At 36.9% G+C, this 21,140-nt stretch overlaps 1 protein-coding gene across 5 annotated transcripts in view; it reads right to left on the bottom strand.

The window, feature by feature from the left end:
• LRP1B (LDL receptor related protein 1B) overlaps positions 1-21,140 on the bottom strand; it is a 634,192-nt gene that overhangs the window by 208,255 nt on the left and 404,797 nt on the right. For all 5 annotated transcript variants that reach the window (XM_030951951.1, XM_030951950.1, XM_030951947.1 and 2 more), the window contains exons 9-15: positions 19,677-19,848; positions 17,097-17,240; positions 14,942-15,178; positions 10,252-10,432; positions 7,238-7,457; positions 5,427-5,616; positions 474-596 (exon numbers count right to left, since the gene is read on the bottom strand). In XM_030951951.1, the coding sequence (XP_030807811.1) occupies positions 474-596; positions 5,427-5,616; positions 7,238-7,457; positions 10,252-10,432; positions 14,942-15,178; positions 17,097-17,240; positions 19,677-19,848 (1,267 nt within the window). The remainder of the gene's footprint in view (positions 1-473; positions 597-5,426; positions 5,617-7,237; positions 7,458-10,251; positions 10,433-14,941; positions 15,179-17,096; positions 17,241-19,676; positions 19,849-21,140) is intronic.

The following is a 21,140-nucleotide window of genomic DNA, read 5'->3' on the forward strand; positions in this document are numbered from 1 at the left end:
AGAAAAGATGAAACACAGCAATATTTGCACAGTCTGTGTAAGAATCTATCATACATAAATAATCTGTTTGATGTGCTTTATGAACAGTTTCATCATGAACATTTCAATGTCAGATTTCTGTTTAAGATACCTAGTAGAACAATCTGAAAACTGTTCATATATATTAAATTTAATAATTATATGGACCCATTTCTGATATTTTTAAAATATCTCAGTGAACTATTTAAGTGTTTCATCATATCAGATATGCTGAAATATTTTCCAATGGATTTTATCCTTAAATAGTGTAATTAATATTCTGTTTTCTTTGGAAAATCTTTCATATTCTGTAAACTGTAAACCAGAATAATTATTCAAGTAATATTTCTTTGTCTTGTAGACCCTCTAGGAGGCCACACTTTCTGGTTTTATTTTCATGTCTGACTTGATCCCTTAACAGCAGCATCAACTCAGATATTCTGTAAGAATCTTACTCATGCAGGTTGTACTGTTTTCCTCCAAAAGCTGATTATCAGCACAGGCACAAACTCTGCCTCCAGGAATGGCCAAACAAAGAGTGCTGCAGCCTCCATTATTAACACGACAGGCATTATCACCTGGGAAAAGAAATAAAAAGCAACTTTAACAGCCATGCTAGGACTAAACAATGGAGTTTTTAGTTGCCTTTTTTTTTTCTTTAGGAACATAAACAAACGAAGAATTTTTAGCAATTACTTCCCTCTTGTGTTAGGAGCACATTGCTCTCACATATTTTGGTTACTGTAGGTTATAATATTTAAATATAATTAGTTGCAGGTTGCAATACATAATAACAATAACAACAACAACAACAACAATAATAATAATAATAATAAATAATAACACCACAAAACCTGCACCATCACTTCACAGCATTTCATCTGCCTGTTTTATGAAAGGAACAAATACTGCAAAATATTTGGCACAGCTACATGCACGCAGCGGCTTCAAGGAATCAAACAGCAGATAAAGGAATGTTCTGAAGTTAATTGGCATCTGTACACATTAAAACAATGTGACTACAAATATAGATTAGGAAAAAAAAAAGAGAGAAAACAAAAGAATAAAGAGATTTATGGAAGATAGAATACAGGCAAATATTCCATTACTCTTTTCTGAGCACATCTGCCATTGCTGTGCTTTGCTTTTCTGTGTTATTGTTCCTTCCCCAAGCTGCTCCCATGAAAACACTGACAGCTGTCAGGTGTTTTACCATCCACCCTCACCTCCTCATTCCTGAGGCAACCAGACTTCAGTCACTGAGAGCCCAGAAATGTCCCAGTTTCTGTTTGTGTCGCTTTGGTCATGACCTTTGCTTAGATCTGCACTGCTGGGGACACCCAGCTTCCCATGAGCAAAGCTCTGCTGATTTCAGGCGCTGGTGAGAAGTGATTGTGACCAAGCAAGATACAAAACTTCATGTCTGCTGAACCTTTAAATTAAAACTTCTTTTCCTTTTTTTTTTCAACTTCCTGTGCTAGTAAAAAGCAGTTCCTCCTTTTAAAGGTGTAGAAAACATTTATCAGCTTGCTGGGCTAAACCAGACTCCATACAATTCCATCTCCTCAATGCTCCTCACTTCACCTTTCACAGAAAACATAATATTAAGTTCTCATGGAGCTGTGAACATGGATATTAAAGTGTCCCATCAGAGCCAGTACTGCAGGTGCAGGGAAATCTCTTTAAATTATCAAATGAGCAACAATCAATGAACAAATAGTTTAAGATTTTGAAAATTTTTATATTTTAAGATGCACCTTAATATGTTGTGCAATATTGAGCAGTGTTTAATAACCTTTTTCTATACTTTTTCCGATCCACCATACACAACATTTCTTAGATGAAAATGTATCAATAGTCCATTAAGGACCCAGTGAAATAAATAAATAAAATTGTGCAAAATGATTAATAGAGAATGATGTGAAAGGCCATTGTGGTACTTGTACTTTCAGTGGACAGGGTGTGAGTGAGATGACAAGAACACAGCTCTATAACCAGGGAAAATGGGAATTCTCTGAGAAGTCTGAGGGGTTGATCACAATTTTAGAAAGAGTTTAGACTGGACACTCAATACACATTATTAGATCCTGACTTCAGGTCTGAGACTATGATCAAACAACTAAAAAAATCAACTGTTACAGCTATGGTCTGAAATATTATGAACAAAATATCAAAAAAACCTAAGAAATGTATTTGAGCCTAAATTTTGGAAAACCTCAGGTCAAAGAAAGCCTCAGAAAAAGTAGCCTTGAAAGTCTCTCCATCTTTACAGGGCCATCGTTGTACAAATCAAAGGATGTCAGTAACACAAAGATTTAAAAAGTTCTCAGAAGCTGCCAAAATAAACAAACCAAAATACAATCTTCAAAAGTGACTCCAAAATAACATGGCACAAGTCAAAACATTTGCAGTGATTTAATTAAAGCATGTACACGAGTTTGTCATCTCACTAAAAGAGAATAAACCTACAGAATAAAAGACTATTTCAGCCAAATATAGAAAACACATGATGATTCTGAAGCCCAATGAAAGCTGAAAATAAAGATATAAAAATTAAATCACTAGATCAAAGTCAAATGGTCCATCTCAAAGATGAAAAGTTCCCACTTAACCTCATAATTGGGATGACAAACTCCTGCACAGTGGGTTATGTGCTAGGTAAAGTGATAAAAGAGGGGATGATGACAAGGAAAAGAGAAGTAACAAGAGTTAAAGCAAAAAGATCCAAGATAAAAAGGTTTATAAAGTGCACTCTTCAACCTAAAGGTGCAATGAGACCTTCAGTCCCATCAGTCTTGCTGAAGAGACTCCTAGGCTTAAATGTCTCCCAAAACACAGTTCAAGTAGGTTAAACCTCTTTATTGAACAAGCTGTAGGACCTGTAAAGCCATCAAGTATTTGGGGAATTAAATTTCCTCGACTACAGTTCCTAACAGTTATTTTATATGGTTATTCTTAAAGTAGCCCCAACCTTTTAAAATACTTTCTAAGCTATTATCATATTTTTCATATTTTGACAGCTTTTAAAACAGTTGTTGCCCTGTTGATAGCATGTGAATAAATTAGGCCAATTCCGTTTTAATTAGCTAAAAAATTAGTCCAGAGCTAAACCAATTACAACAATGTAATTGCATTTCAGTCATCGTTCTCAGGAAAAAAAAAAATGGAAACCATGCACATGTGTTTAATCTTTTCATTTAAGAGACACACTGAAGTATTTATTGCATTTGTAGCTTCATATGAAGCTAACCTCAAGTACTGTTAAATTGGGTAAGCCCACTCTTAGGACCATCCTCCACACATGAGGAGCAGCAGCCTGGTGCTCCAGCTCTTCTTTGCAATCTGAGGAGTTAAAACATTAGCTGATTTCAAAAGAGGCCACTTCAACTGCTGTAAATACACTCAGTCCAGAGTTATTTACATGGGAGTAGCAATCCAGCCTTTCAAACCAGTGGAAATACCTGCAGGGTCATATTCTGAGTGTAAATCCAGCTCCTATGATTATTATACCTCACCCTCCCATATTTTATGATGCACAGAGATGCAGACTCAGCCTAAGAAAGTAAGGTGAAATCTAACCTCTGAAAGTAAGTGAAAAACAAACAAACAAACAAAAATTCCCCCTCAAGGGGATCATGCCTCATGAGAGAGAGACAATGAAAAACACCTCTCCTTAAGAAGATCCCAAAGCTTCACGTCCCTACCGAAAAGCACAAAGCAAAGCAGGATTGGAACAGTATCCTGGAAAAGCCCCCCCAAAAATGCCAGTCTGGATTGAGCCATGCCCAAATGAAATGACAGTTTCTGCTTGTGTGACAAGACCAACAGCATCAAAGCAGTCACCTCAAAAGATCACAGCCAAAAGTCTCTGAGGTATGTGCATGTTACAGCATGTTATATCTTTAATATACAACTCGTCTATAAAGTGTTTTTTCTGTGGTGTTCTATGTACAACAATCCAGCCTTGAGCCTGCTCTTTAACAAGGAAAACATGCGCACACACACACACACACACACACACAAAAGTTTCTTTAAAAGAAATTTTTATGCTCCTTTGGGAGCAATGGCAAGATCAACCTCACTGAGCACGACAAAAAGGGAAGTTCCTAAAGGCTGCAGTTAGCTTACAAAACTCCAATTCCAATTTCAAACAAAGAATATATTAACAAGCCAAATTCCCTCCCTTAAGACTTTAGCTCATTCAGCAAAACTGTCTAAGAGGCAATACTTTCTGGTGTCAGCTGATTTGGAAGCCAATAGCAACTGCATTAAATGTCCTTTTTTTTCTGAAAAATAAAGGAATTTTCTGAGTACCAAATAAAGCAGCAGTCATATTGAAAGCAAACACTGCATCTTCTATTAGCAGGCACAGCATTCTGAAATTTAGCCACCTTGAGGGTAGATTTGGGCCCAGATTTTTGTCTTAAAAGCACCAACCAAACAAAACCCACACTAAATACAAGAAAAACCCCAAACAAACTATACTTTTACATGTCTTTGAATGTCAGAGAGTCCCTGAAAAGCAGCTGTGACAAGAGGAACAGTGCTGCAGCAACCCTGACTTAGCACAGTGCTACACAGACCAGCTTGGCCTAGGGAAAGGAAATTTAGATGCTGCAGTACCAGAAAAGAGAAAATTTAGACAGTAAAAAAATAATATTTTAAACAGTATTTTATCTATATTAATTCCTGATGCTCATTTTTATGTTTGGTAACAGACCAAACAATCTGGTAATTAGAAATATGTTCTAACTAAAGTTGTTAATACTCAACAACTCATAAGAACACTGCATGGAGTAAATGGAATTCAAGGTTTCCTTCAGTAAAACACATTTTTATCTTTACCTGTAGAGAAGTAATTGTATTTTCTAAATTCCATCCATGCAAACTTATGGCTTTTATCTCATTTCTCTACTGATACAAGTAGCAACAAATATGGATTTTTCCACTACTCTCAAATAACTACTTTTATCCTGTGCAGCATACAGTGTTGATTGTAGACCAAGATGGGGGAGCAAATTAAAAAAAAATGGAGGCAGGATCTATGATCTTATTTAAGAAAAGGTAAATGTAATCACATATTTTATATCTATGAGCCAATGCAGATATGTTTCCCTCTGTAATTGATACTTGCACAGCATCTCTTGGTCACACAAGGAAAAAGGGCAATAAAGGCAGTGTGAATGCACAGAAGGAATTCAGACAGGAATAATGCTGTGATTCACTTTTTAGTATTTACGAGAGAATCAATTTCTACTTCAATGGACTGAAACTCTGGAGAGTAACTTTCTCATGCCACAACCCCTATTTGTTTTTCTATTTTTGTTCATCCAGTAACCTCAAAATGCTTGGAAACTCTAAGGGAAAACACCTTTAATAACAAAACTCTGGAGAAACTGTATAAGTACCTTGCTGTTTGCGTGGATCATAAATCTGGAGCCCAAACAAAGGTGGCCTCTCACTTCTCAACAGTGTCACATTCCTTGTTACCAGATCCAACTGGAAAATTGACCCATTCATGTAATCTGTCCAATATATATAATTTCCATGGTGTGATAGTCCAAAAGGATGATTCAAATCTTTTCCATTGTAGACTACCTGCAATTAATTCATGGTAGGTCAGCGTCAGCAAGGTTGAAAGAATCTTTAATTTTTCAGAGAAGGTAAAACAGGAAATAGGAAAACTGAGATCATTACTGTCCCAAACATAACAACCTAGTGCAATAAAATAAAATAAAGAGTGCAAAGCCCTTCTGTGCAGCAGAACTAATATTCAACCTGAAAAAAACTTCATATAGTTTCACTTTAAGTGGTCCCCATCAGAGAACACAGGAAATGGTGCAGTCTCTAACCCTGGAAGGATCTGAAAGACGTAGAAGTGGGGTTTAGGATCATGGTTAGTGGTGAATTTGGCAGTGCTGGGTTAAGGGTTGGACCTGAAGATATTAAGGCCTTTCCCAACACAAACAATTCTATGATCCTGTGATTTTATCCCACCAGATTCAGTTTTTTCATTGGTCTCCTTCTGTCTGGGATCCTTGCTTGAACCAAGAGCCTTTTTTCTACCTTGCCTCTAGAGAGAAGGAAGGAGCTCCTCACAAGCCCTATCTTGTCTATTTCTGGACACAAACCGAAGAGAACAGGGAGATAAAGACAACTAAAATACTCCTTTGAGGTGGTTGGCAAACATCACCTCCTTTTGCCCTTTACATTTTCTCTTTGGACTTGAAATCTTACAGTCAAAGCTCCTCATCTGTGAACTGCTTTTGATCCAAATTCATCAATCAGTCAATAATCTGACAGCTATTAGTGGAATTAAGGACCTCCCTATCCCCCAAAATCTTTACTGTATTAACAAATTATAGATGTGACTGATCCAGTTAAGTTTTGACCAAAATAACCTATAATTAAATACAAATGATTAAACATAAAACACATGTATTTTATAGTTATTTTCAGCTACATAAATTCAAGTAGTTAAGCTTTTTTTCTTACATCTCAGGATTATAGAAAACTCACTTTTCAAAAAAAAAGAACCATTCTGTGACACAATTCAAAACAAAACCTGTAGACATGTGTTTCTTATTATTCACCAGTCACTAATTTTATGAAGCAGATGGTAAAACTTCCCCAAATTATCAGACTCCAGTTTGAGCCTTAACCATTGTCAAAGTCTCTTATTCTGTGCTTGTTGCTTCTACAAACCCACACAGAATGACTGTGCAGACTTGTATCCAGCTAGTAAAGGCATTAGTAACAACTAAAGCAATCTATCTCTATCTCTAACTATTTGCTGAGGACTATCCCTCTGAATATTACCACAAATACTCAAAAAAGGAATGGAGATTCAGAAAAACCCATCCAGCAAAGTTCAAGGAAAAGCCTCTCTCTCTGGCAAAGCCAAATAGAATGAGTTTTTCTACCAAAAATCTCTTTGCAGCTTCATGGCTCAATCCAAATATAACTCCTCGCCACATGAGAAAAATAGGTAAAAAAAAATAAAATAAAAGTCAGGTTTGGTGACACTTAGGACAGAGGAACACCCTAAGCTGTGTTTCAGCCTCTCACTCGAGACTGCCACCATCGCTCCAGCAGAGGTGACGTGCGACACGCCACGGGTTCCACAGACTTTAAAATCCTTGGGAAGTATTTTAACACAACACAATCAAATCCAGAGACAGAACATGCCTGTGGCAAACCAGCAGCATTTCTCTTTTACCTTTCTGTCAGTCCCATTCAAATAGATCCTTTCAATGTGATCATAATAGGCATCACACCAGTAGAGCACGTTGGCGCGGTAGTCCAGAGTTAAACCATTTGGCCAGAGCATCTTTGATGTGACAAAAACCTGCCGGTTGTAGCCATCCATCCAGGCCTTCTCAATCCTCCCCACGCTGGCATCTATTTCATCTTCCTCCCAGTCTGTCCAATACATCCATCTGGGGAATTACAGAAATGAGCATTCACATTCCATTTTAATCAGGTGAATTGTACTGCAGGCTTTTAGCAGCAGCTCCTCCAAGCCAGAGCAATTTTGACTTTTTCATGTTTCTTTCCATTGCTGTTTCTGCAACTCTATTTACTGTCCCTGACCACTGGATGCTGCTGAAGTGACACTTATGTTATTTTGCTCATATTGTGATAAATTACATGAATACCAGAGAACCAACAGACAAGAAAAGCAAAAGAATTAAGACCTTATTTATTCCCACCAGAATTACAGGGTTTCTTTATTTGTTGTGTTTTTAAACCACTACTTGTATTGACTTTGTCAAAAACCTCACATTTTTACAGTGAGCTGGTTCTGGCCAGGTCAATTTGCCTTTATGATGTAAATATCCTTTTTATTACACCTAATTCTATCAAAGAAGTTGCAGCACAATAATTATTTGCACTCTGGTTTTAGAGCTAAAGGATGACCTTGACGTTCTGTGAACTTCATGAAAGCAGCTAAATCACTTAGAAAACTGTAAGGTGTACTTTGTCCATCACAAAAAATGTTTAGAAACAGTTGCTGTGAAAATTAGTTGAAAAAAAGCCAGCAAGCAATTTGAGCATAGTTTTATGGCTCATAGTGAAGCAATACAGATTAAAAAAAGCAAACAAAGTCAGAAAGAAAGGCACCAATATTGCTTTGGAAAATTTTAAAAAAGTCTATTAACTCCTCTAAAAGTATTGGCTCAGAGGAATTCTATGAGCCATTCTCTACTGGAATCTACAGAATAAACCTTTCCTTATTGAATTATTCTGAATATCATGTTCTATTACAGAATTTGCCCTTGAAAACAGTGATTTCAACCATTTAAAATATGCAACTTGAACTTGTACAGAAACAGAGGGTAAAAAATATGCTAAGAAACCACTTTTCTTTTTTCTCTTTTTTTTTAAACATGTTTTTCCCTAAGGAAATGAGTTAATGGGAAGAAACAGAAACCTGCAAGCACTCTGTGAATCATCTCAGATTGTATCACATAAAGTCACATTATTTCATAAATGAAAACATTTGCCAGACAGCAGATGTTTACTTTTAGTCAAACCTAGGACTTAAATTAATAAGCATTAAAGAGAACAAAAACATCATGCCAATCTTAAATCCTATTTGTTCATCCTGCTTTAATTGCTATTAATATACCTCACCTTTTCTTTCACCAGATTTATGTTTCTGAAATACCTTCTGTGATCCTAACCCATTAACCATTTCATTGGCCTGTACTTGGAAGAATAAAGTCCTGGAATTTAAATACTGAAGTTTGAATGATACACTGAAATGAAAAATTATTTTCTTATCACACCTGTGTATATTATATCAAATCTACGGGTCCAAAAAAAGTATTTAAATGCACTTTTATGATTAAGCATAATTTGATATTTATGAGACACTGGAAAAAAAAATTGCATTATACAACTTTGCAGATTTGCACATGCAGCTTTTTTGTTTACTTCTCATTTCTCTCGAATCGCCCCCTAGGAGGTTGTTTTGGGTTCTGTTAATGTTTTTGTAAATATGTGCAAAGAACATCAGTCTATTTTTGATCCACAAGCCTTACAAACTCCATTGCATGTTTGACTCTAACAGCACTGGGTTTAATCACAGAATTATAAACCCTGCACATGCCCTGAGGCTCAGGTCAATATGGCACTTATTTTATTGGGAGACAAAATATGTTTTACAAATATTTACATGACTTCTCAACAGCAATTACTGAGCTTTTCCCCATTAACTTTTTGTCTGTCCTTATTCCATTTATCCTGTCATAAGGTAAAATCTGCTCACAGTGACAGGCATTTATGTCCGTGTGCTTTAATTGTATCTCAAAATGCAGTTAATGCTCCAACACTGGTTAAATCCAGACTAAAATTTTGGAAACACAATTAAAAAGCCATAATAAATGCTATCCCTCAGGAAGAGCATCCATAAGAAGTATAATCATGAAGGACACGCTATTTTATTAGAGAAGTGTTTTATATAATGGCCCTTTTCAGGCAATACATCTTCATACACTGCTTCCTGTGCCATGCATTTACTGAGCTGGAAAATTTAACAAAGTAATTGCAGGTGTGGTTATGGCTCGTGGTCTCATTTTATACCCTCACTGTCTGACCTTAATGAATTGTAGCCTTTCCACAGCCACTTCCACTCCTCAAAGGACAGGCTCAAAAGGGAAAACCTGAGAGGGTAAATATTTTCTATAATAGGAAAATAGCAATCAATCCAGCCACTACCTACCTACCTACATCTTTCTTCAGTGATTTGTTAAGTGACCTACCATTATATCACAGTAATATAATGAGTTTTTCTTTATTATGCAGCTTATCAAAATTAATTTAAGCTAATAACTAATGAAGAGTACCTGTCTCAGTTTTGTAAACTAATGTGTACAAGGATATGGTCATAATTGGCTCCAGAAATTGAGATTACAGAGAGAGAAACACAGGAGAGCATCTTAAAATTCACTTGATATTAAATATTCATACAGGACTTACACCTTCAATTTATTTGAGAAGAAGGTGAGTCACATTCAGATTAACAGGACAGACATGCAACAGTGACAGGCATACAAAGTCTTGTGAAGGCTTCAGGGCAAGCATGCTGGGCAGGAATTACAGATATGTTACAGACTCCTGAAGGATTACAGATCACTACATGACTCTACAAACCTCATCCTGAGCAAACTGAATCCTGTATTTATGCCTCAAAGACAACCATTACAGAAAAATCAGTTTGCTTCATACCCATTGACAGGATCGACAACAATTCCTCTGGGGTGGGACATGTCTCCCTCCAACAAGGTTTTCCTGCTCTGAGCAGCTTTTTCCAGTCTGGCAACAGCAATGGTTTTCCTGTGGCCATCATTGGTCCAATACAGATTATTTCCAATCCAGTCCACTGCAATGCCTTCCACATTATCAAGATCTGTTGAGAGTGAAAGAACAATAGTAAGAGATTCATAGTATTTATGTTCTATATGTACTTATGTTCACTATTTGTTATGTGATATCCATGTCTTGTTTTTAAAATTGCTTTTTTCCCTTATCTACTGAAGGCCCAAAGCAAATTACAGATATTTGGTACCAACCAAAGTACCAACTAAACCTTGTTCACCTAAGAAATTAAACTTAAATTTTGTAAATCAACCACAGGTGTAGAGATGACAATATGTCCTCTGAGACAAAATATGAGAAAGTTATTTGGGAGAAAAAACCAACCAAACAAACAACAAATCAAACCAAACCAAACCAAAACCAAACAAATAAACAAACAAACAAAAAAAAAACCCAAACAAAAAACAAGTGGCATAAGCTGAGGAGTCTTGCAAAATGTGTTTTGACATTTTTATCCATATTTCTGATATAACTGAACATCACTTTTGGGAAACTATTTTTCCTTGTGGTTTAAGAAGCTGGAGGGAAGCAAAGGTGTCAGAATGAGCTCTCTGGGACATGAAACAAGAGAAATGATGAAATTTCTAACCCAGCAACCACCTGGTCTGACAAGAATCACCCAAAGCACAGAACAACTGTGAGTCAGGTGATGTCTGAGAGCAGTGCAGCAGCTCAGCCAGCTTCCCCAGGCTGATGGACACTGCCAGTTTTATTTTTCATCTCTCAGTGCCTTTGCTACATTCTTTTGCAAAGAAAATGTCAGAGGAAATTGAAAGTTCCTGAAAGAGGAGAGTGGCTTTTGGTCTTGGAGTGGTCAAGGAGGTTGAGAAAGGTGCTAAGAATGGAAGGGAAAAGAAGAGAGAATTTAGCCAAGGATCTGGAGCCCAAGGCCCAGAGGAAAAAAAACCAAAAAACTAAAAAGCTGCTGAACAGAACAGGCAACACAGAGAAACCTGAGCTGTGCAAGAAATGTCCTATTGGGCTCTGAGGGGCCTCAGCAGATTTTTCTCAACTCAAGAAACCACTGACATGGGTAAAATCAAGCATGATGACAAGGAGCTATTTGTTCAAAACCCATTTTGTTTTTATCCTGTCTGACATAGGCAATTTGAGCTAAACACAATTTTTATACTAATAAGCTCAGATTTATATATTAATAAAATTATCTTTTTATGGAAAATATTTTGCTGATTTTTTTGCTTCTTTGGGAGTCAAACCAGTCCAAATATGTGCTCTATTTGTATCAGCAGCAAAACTGTCAGATTAAAATGCTGGATACCTCCTAAAATTTACAGGACTTTTGCTCCACATCTATTCAGCTTCCTATAATACTGTCTTTGAGCTACCTTGCTTTTTGCAGGAATTTTGGGGCAATTGTGGTTCTAAACTAAAAGCAATTTAAGTCAAAAAAACCCCTCATGGTAACTGGATACTAAATTAGCAGAAAGTTTGGGTTTTTTAAAGGAGAATTCTACAGCACAACCCCATACAGATAAATTGCAATGGTTTTGTGGAGTTATAATTAAAAATTCACTTTTATTTCACTAAAAGCCTTAAATACATTAATTACTCTTCAAATGGGTTTCACATCAAGTAGTAAACAGGAAGAAAACAATGATCATTCTGCCATTCTTGCGTTGATTTGACTACAAGAATTCAGTCCTGCTGCAGTAAAGCTCTTTCAGCATAAAAGGGATGAGGTAATAAAAAACCCTTGTGATCATTCTCCACTTGCTAATTGAAAAGTTAACATTTGGAAATTGTGGAATTTCCACCAGAATTTTCCTACCAATACTAATATGAGAGCTTCAAATGTGTTGAATGTAGATGGAAGGTTTTTAAAAGTAGTTTTAGAGGCAGCAGTTTGCCACACTGCTTTTCAGTATGAAACAGAGAACAGGCACAACATGTGATTTGGTACAGAATGGCCAAGCTCACCAATGCCATCTGTAATAAACACCGCCTTAAATGCTAGATTGGCATAAAACCTGGTGGGAAAATAATTCTTCTATACACCAACCATCTAAACAGCTTCCAAAGAGTTTTACATACCTACTGTGGCCTTGTTTAAGCAACAGTTTGACCATCTCGACTAATATTTACAAGTAACTATTATAAGAATTTTAGGGTCGCAGCAACCCCCCCAAAAATATTAGTGGTACAAAGACAAGTAAAAAAAAAACCCTGCGCTTGAGTACATGTTACATTCACTGAGCAGTATTTAGATCCATTTTAAAATGTCAGTGGTTTTTAAAAACACAGACATTAAAATTGTTTAGGTTCTTTTTTCCCCCCAATTTTTAATGTAAAGGACTGATTTTACATGCCAGTTTGAAAGGTTAATTATAATTCTTGTTGCTGGTGGAAGTACAGTACTGCTGCAGCTGTGCCACCAGCTCTAAGCCAGGCTGTGCTGGGGGCTGTCAAATTGTTATCAACACCACCCAGCAGCTTGCTTCCCAAAGTGAAGAAACAGAAATCACAGCTGAAACTGTATGGGAAATCAAACTCCAGCAGTGTGAGGCGCTCAGTGATCTCAATTCCCAGTCAACAGCTGTAGGATCAGGCTCTCATGTAGGCAAACTATAATTATCTGAGCTGCAATGCTGTCTGAACAAGTGTATATATTCTCAAAAAACCTGATAGCCACCAAAAAATGGCAACTTCTAATCTGAGAAGTGGCACCTACCACAGCTAGAAGCTCTTAGCAGCATGCTGTTCAAAGCAAATATTACACCCCCTCCTGACACACCTGATTTTCTGTAGTAGCCTTCCACCAAGGAATGATTTAATCTGTCCCTGCTGAGTTCGTGAGAGTTGACAAGAATAAAAGCTGAGGTGTTAGGGCTGGAGGCCATATTAATTTTTTAAATCATGAAAAATACATTAACAAATGTTCTTTAAAAATACTTTAAAGTTATGAAACTACACCAAGTTAGAACTAACAATGTAAGCTCCTGGGAAAGGGGAGAACTAACAGTGACATATTTTTGGTCTTTGCAAATAGAATCACTGAAAATAAACATAGATAATCCACAGCTCTTTCACTATTGCATTAATATTTTTGCTATCTTGTACTTATAAAGAGTAGACACTGCACTTAATCATTATTTACAGGAATATCACCAATTTTCAGGTTTGGCATACAAAGTTTATTCATGTTTGAGTAGGCCAATCCCAACCTGTTTGACCCTGACTGTCTGACTCCAATCTGTCTGACACCTCTCAGCTAGGATGCTCCTCGCTTCTCCTTTATAATGTTTTCTTTTACATATTTCCTGCTCCTTCCTCTACTCCACATTTGAACTATTTCCCTGTCAAATGAAATGCACAGTTAGTACAGGAAAGTCAGCAATGGAAGATGTGAGATGTACATTATCCATTCCCATGCTGGCAGTGAAATGAAGAATTACCAGACTGACAGCTGAGTATTTGTTATTTTCTGAGCCAAATGCCCTTTATTAACCATTCACCAGAGCAGGGTAAAGAGCCTGTCACTATTCCTTGCAACTGCTGCTGAAGGGATCTTTGTGCAGACTCTGAGGAGAGACCTTACACTAAAAGAGCATCATATCACTGCACAGAGGAGATGGCTCCTCAGAAGTGTGCATTAAAACATGCCTTATGAATGACAGGGAGTGAACATCCCTCTGCTGAAACAATGGTATTTTAGTTACTTTCACTGTCCTGAGCTTCCATTCACAAGTAAATATATGAAGCTCTCTGAAGGCTAAGATGAATATTTATGCTTCTTCTTAGATTGAGGACCAGAAAATAATTACTGTAGAATGAATTGCAGCTGAGGCAGTTGCTACCTCCTGCTGAAGCAATATTTCAGAGAAGGGCTCATAAAGGAAAACAAAATATCAATTGACAAACAGGAAGATTTTTTCACTACAACAACATTTGGTGTGATGAGATATGAGTCTAGACCAGGGAGATTCAGTGTAGTGGGAGATGTGGAAACTAAAGACTTGCTGGCATTTTCTCTTATTGCTATAATAAATGTTACAAGCATCTTAATTAAGGTTCTAATAAATGTTTAGGTCTAACTGTTGCTTCCACATTCACAATGGAAAATGCATCAGGAAAGACAATGCTTTTTTCCTAATGAGTTTTCAAGCACTACAGACAGTCTCATTCTGCCAAACTACTTGAATTAGCTCCAGAATCCACAGTGTGATGCAGGCTGGAGTGAAGAAGTCTCATAAAGTCTGCAAGGATTTGGGATGGTTCAACAAATATCCAGCTACTGGAAGGACACAGTGGAAAAATAGGAATTACTTACCAGTGCTGAGCTTAAATGGACACAGTAAGAATTCACAACAGAGTGATTTAACCAAACTTTACATTTCTGCCCTCAGGAAAAAAAAGAAAAGACAGGAGGCTGCAAAAAAGTATCTCCAATTCTGTTCAAGGTCAGATATGTGTCTGTTTTCCATGGGAGACCCAAAAAAACCCTTTAAATTATCTGAAAATGTCAGTTCAACTTCTCGGTAGTGAGCATCTCGGAATGTCACCAGCACTGAGCATCACCCACCGTCTTTGAGGATTGTTTCTCTCTCTGTGCCATCAATTTTCTGTCGTCCAATCAGGAAACTGGTGGTATCAGCAAAGTAAATGTAATTGGTTTCAGCATGGAAGTCCAGAGCACGAGGATTGACCAGGTTCTCGATGGGGATCATGTACTCATCTGACATTTTGGTATTCAGGTCCATTCCCCGGATTATTCCTGGCCGTCCCTTCCCATAAAAAAGAAACAATTCATTCTTTGGTCCTGCAAAAGAAAGATTACAAACATAAAAAACTGATGCTGCCTAATCTTCTTCACAGTGCATAATGTCCCTGTTTAATTAACTGGCATAATTAGTGGGAAGCGGGAGCCTTATTCAATACTGAAAATTAAACTTCCATATATTCTGAAGGTATCTAGATAAAAAAACTGAAACAAAATCAACCAACCAAACAAACAAAAAAAAAACCCCAAAAACCAAAAAACAAACCAAAAAACCCCCAAACAAACAAACAAAAAAAAAAAGAAAAAAAAAGAACCAAGACAATATAGCTAACTACATTACCTTATTCAAAATACAAGTTACTTCAGTGAGCTGCTTACATCTACTTCTTTTTTTGTGTAAAAGTTCACACTGAAAAAGCAGTTGTCAATCACAGAATAACTTTGCACCTGCTGTGAAGTGGACATATATAGCTCTGTAGACATTTATTTTACAATTCATTAGGCTCTATCAAGGTAATGTAGACCACGACTGAAGTAATCTTAAAATCTAACAACGCCATGAAGGCCAGCATGAACAAAATGCTTTTTTTCCACCTAAAGTTTCTCAGAATCAAACAACAAAAAAGATTAAATGTCTTTAAGATTGAAAAGAATAAAACAAACCAACATGCTCTGTTCTTTCCAGCTGAGGTAGAAAACATGGATATCAAAAGTTCATATTTCTAAGATTTTTACAATTTAAATAATTAAGCTGATTACAAACAACTTCAGCTTAGCAAAGTGATTTTCTTTCCTTAAAGATACTTATTCTTCGAGCCTTGATGCTATCAACATACCTCTTAAAATTCTCTCTGTATTTTTCCTGCTGGCTCTCAGGGGTTTTTGATGGAATTGTCAGTGAAAACTGCATCAGGTTTGAATGAGGTCAAAGAAATCCATCTACCAGCATCCATCAGAGTATCTAACTGCACGTCTTTTATCTGAACTAAATTAACACCCTTCGACTGAAAAACCAGGCAAAAACCATGCATTCCCCAAAACTCCTGTTGGCTGTAGGTGACCAACAGATTGTGCACATGTAACTTTAGGTATAACCACAGCTGCACAAATCACATTTGTTTTCACATAGTATTCTGAGAAAAACCTTGACTTGTTCACATCAATGTTCTCCTTTTGTGCTCTAAGTTGATTGTATGGGTGGAAATTGTAGCAGTACCTGTGTGCTGTGAAAAGCCTTGGCATACAAATAAATAAATAAAGAGTGAGGCTGATTAATGTAAAACTTGTGATAATTTTAGTATTCTTTGAGCATTCCAGGTTTAACCTGTCACTCCTGTGAACTGAGCCAAATCAAATAATGTTAAGGGAATGAAAGGAGCATGTGAACAAATCATCAGGTACACTTTAAAAGTGTGTAATATTATATAGTGGAAAACTTAGAGTTTAATGTTTTAGAATATAGTAACATATATACAAAGTAAGATAGAAGTTTTAGGATAGAAGTTAGGTTTTTCTTTACTTTTTTAATGAGTTTAAGTAATATTATAATTAATAAATTGTAATTAAATTATAATAACAGTTACCATTAATAATTGTAATTAAATAAAAATGGTATTATTTATATTATTATAGGTCTATATTATAGGTTATAAGTAATTATTTATTAGGTTAAAAGTAAAAATAATTTAAGTATTCTTTTTTACTTAGAAACTCTATCTTTAAAAAAACTTTATAAAAATAAAACTCTAGTTTGTAAAAGCATTGTAAAATTCACAGTTTGTGAGACCATAATATAATAAGAATAAATAAACATTTGAATTTAAACAAAAAATACTGTCTCACACATTTAATTTGAAACAAACTTTACCCCAAAGCAGCCCATTTGATTTGCTAGAGAACACCCAGAACCATCCCCTGGATTATTCCTGGCTGGCAGCCTGTGACCTCAAGGACGTACTTTTGCATGACCTGCCATCACTCCCCAGGATGAAGCCAGTCCTGCAGCGACAGGTCCTCGCTTTGTGGCTGCTGCTGAGCAGGCAGATGTGGGAGCATCCCCCCGGCATCCCAGATGGATCCAACTCACACGCGTGGCTTCTGACTATGGCGAGGGGAAAACAGCTCACATCATTGAAAGCAAGGCAATTACATCAGCATGGGGAGGGGTTAGACAGAGGGAAAACATAGGGAAAGGGGATTTGTGTCACAAGAAATCTTTCCCCAGAATATAACTTTCTCTGAAAAAATCCCTTCACGCAGGATTTTCCTCCTGAGAAGCCTCAGAGAAAAGGAAAACAATTCTTATCTCATTTGCTTCTCCCGTGTTGTGCTCATGTGGAACGTTTGGAGATTGTTTACCCACAGGTGATTGTTTCATTGGATTCTGGTGTCAGTTGTTTGCATTCTTTGGCCAATCAGTGCCAAAAGTCATTATTATCTTTTTAGCATTAAGTATCCTTTCTGTATTCTTTAGTATAGCATAGTTTAGTATTCTTTAATATAATATAGTAAAATGAAGAAAAAAAATTAGCCTTCTGAGAACATGGAGTCAGATTCATCATTCCTGCCTATGCTGGGGATCCCTGCAAATACAATATGTAACTGCTAAGGAAGGTGGTTTTAAAGATGGTATCCAAGCCAGGCCAACAAAGCCCAGGGCTATTGAGCCCTGCCCGTGCCTGTGTGCATTCACCCCTTTGTGAATGAGCTCCTGCACAGAATTTGCTGGGCAGTGCTTCCCTCGAGGAGCTGACACTTCTCCCCTTTTCCATTTGTTGCTTTGGTTCACGGGGTTGGTTGGGGTTTTCTGAGGACAGAGTGCATCCCATGCCCACGCAGTCTGATACTCCTATACTCCATTAGACAGCACCTTTCTGGGCAGGCACATATGCTGAAACTAAGGAACAAAACAAGCCTTGTAGAATTCTTCCACAGTTACAGAATCACAGAATGGTTTGGGTTGGAAGGGGCCTTAGAGCCCATCTTATCCCAAACCCGTGCCATTGCCAGGTAATGCACTTCCACCTTCCACTAAACCAGGATGTTCCAAGCCCTATCCAACCTGGCCTTGAACACTTCCTGGGATGGGGTGCAGATTTGTACAGTTGGGATATAAATCCAGCTGAAGAAGTCAAAGAATTCCTTATCCTTGATTTCATATTTCCAAATGCATGGTTCTAGATTAGCAGCCTAATTTTTTATTTTTTTTTAAACTATTTAAGGCAGTATGCTATGGAAACAAAATCTACCGGGTTATCTTACATTTTCTAAGCTGGCTTAAACCAGAAAAGAGTATTCTAGCTCAAAAAGTGTTCTGTTCTTCCTACTTTACCTCAAGCTTTTCAGGTCTGTTTCTTTTAAAATAAAGCAATCAAGTGGTTTAGGGTCGATAAGGTTAAAGGTAATACAGAAACTCCACCAAGCTGAGACAGCTGTTACAGAGAATCTTGACAAGCAACAAACATGTCCATTCAAAACAAAAGGAGTAGTGGAGTAATCACAGGATGTAATAAAAGATTACACTGTGCTCATGTCTCTCCTCTACTCAACCTCCCTGACTCCCTCAGGAGTACGAGAGGGATGATTATAGCAAAGAAAGAGTCTTTGCAGTCTCCTTCAGACATTGACATCTGCAAATCAATGTCCTCAGCTCCAGGGTGAAAATTAGTTCACCCACTCTACATCAATTTAGAGTTTGTTCCCACTTCACAGACTTCTTCAGAAGCAGCCATTCTGTTTAGAAAAATTGACATTGAGAATTGATGTGTTGGCTTTTCTGTCTAAGCAGTCATGGCAACGATTTATTGTTATCAGTCATGCCAAAAACATTCCCATGAAGCGTCATGGTAAACATTTTGGATCTTGCTATCTTTGCACAAAGTTCCCAGAGCTCCCACTGATGTTCTACGTACAGAAAGGATGTGAACAGATTACAGTCATACAGACCTCAGAAACCGCTGTTTTACCAAAAAATTCCGAGATGAAAAAGACTTTCTTTCATTCTAGATGAAAATGAAGATTTCTTTCACAGATGGCAAAGCTGATATTAACACAAAGCAAGGACACCCTGTCAGCATTTCCCTCTCTCACCAGGGCTGTGCTGGCAGCTCAGCTGCCCACACCTCTGTGCCTTTTTGGCAGCCCCAAAGACAGGAGCTCACCGGAGGTGTGGGTCTGTCTGAAAAGCAGGCCCAGAGATATGAGGAATCTCTGAGGTCTGAGACCCAAAGCATGTGGACAACACTGGACATCCAACAATCCTGAAGGTGTTAAATTCTCAGAGTGCTGAGTGCCACAATGTGCAGAGCAGGGCTCTTGGGCAGCTCTCCAAACTGAATTCTCTGGAAAGGGTTGAGCTGGAGCTTGGAGACACGGGAAAAGTGTCACAACCACACAAAACTCAAGGAACACAAAGTTGTGCCACAAGGACAAATTTTCATTCCATCTTCAGATACTTGTTTCTGGTAGGACCTTTTTGACTGCACAAGCACTCACTATCTGATTTTGTGCTTTCTAGAAAGAGGAAATTTGATCATACCTGCTGCTTGAGTTCTCTTCTGGAACACACGGATCTCTTTGGCATTGTCCAGCCTGGCAAGAGCCTGAACATCAGTACCATTGTACCTGTGGATTCGTAAAATGCTGAGGTTGTCTGAATTAACTGTATACAAATAGTTCTCAAACACTGCCAAACCACAAAGATGCCTCATCTGGAAAAGAAACAAATGGTATCATTATTTTAGCTCAATATTTAAGGCATATCTGTGAGTTGTAAATGTCAAAAACTGCTGTGGATTGTATGTGATAAACTGCACAAAAGGCTTTCTGAGTACTTGTAAATAATAAACACAAATTACACCAAAAGTATAGCTCACATTCTTGTAGACTGAAATTTATAATTAGAAAAGCTTTGTACAAGAAAGGTAGAAAATTAAATTATTTAGCAATCTGAAGTCTTTTACAAATTATTGTTTCTCTATTTTTTAAATTAAAATCTACATTCTTTAAGTGCAACAGCTACATTAGTATTAACTAATGATCATTAACTAATATAAATTAATCTTAAAGACTAACACTTAACTAATATAAATTAATTATTAATTAAATAGATCATTAACTAAGATAAATTAACTATTATTAACTAATAAATATAGCAAACTTAGAAATTTAAAACACAGCTCATAGGTGTAATTGATCCACTTTTAAATTTCAAAATTATTTTATAATCAAATCAGGGAAAATGGTGCAAGATATACCTGCTGAACATTTTCTTGAGAAAACTTTTTATGAGAAATAAACAAATTATGTCAGCTCTGCTGTGCTCCTTTTGTGTTGGTGTCTCTGAATATGGTGGTGGCCACTTGGCAGTGCTTGTTTATCAAAAAGTGAATTCTAAAATTGTGATAATCTCTGATGTGTCTGGTACATTGATTAAAAATTACCGAATAGCTGGTAGTGAGACAATCACAACTGAAACACTAAGTGTTCAATAATTTGGAGGCTGTGCTTGATTTATAGATTTAGAAAATGTAAAGTATCTCACTGGCAATTTTGAAAACTGAACAAATTAAAGAAAATGTTTTTGGCAGATGTTCAGATATTCGCAGGCTGAATGTCTTATTACTTTAACCATTAAACTGCTCACCACAAAGTATTTACTTATCTCATTCACCCCCAAATGCAGACACACGTCATCCAAACCCAACCCAAACAAAAAAACTCTGTTGTGCATCAACTGTTTCAGTAATTCTGGAAATTACAGCACAGTTGGTCAAGTCTTACCATTGTATTCTGTCTTCACCCAGAAAAAGGAATAATAATTGACATCATTGGAAGCATTTAAGACCCAATAGAAATTCAATGCAATTATAGTAAGATGGGAAAGAAAAGAGCCTTGAAAATAAAGCCACATCTGTACCAAACTGTGGAATTCTCCCCTGAATTACAATCCTTTCTTCTCTATTTCCATTTGCACTCAGTGTAAACCTTCATCATTTAACTC

Source organism: Camarhynchus parvulus, chromosome 7 (genome assembly GCF_901933205.1).
Source record: "Camarhynchus parvulus chromosome 7, STF_HiC, whole genome shotgun sequence".
In the NCBI taxonomy this organism is placed as follows: Eukaryota; Metazoa; Chordata; class Aves; order Passeriformes; family Thraupidae; genus Camarhynchus; species Camarhynchus parvulus.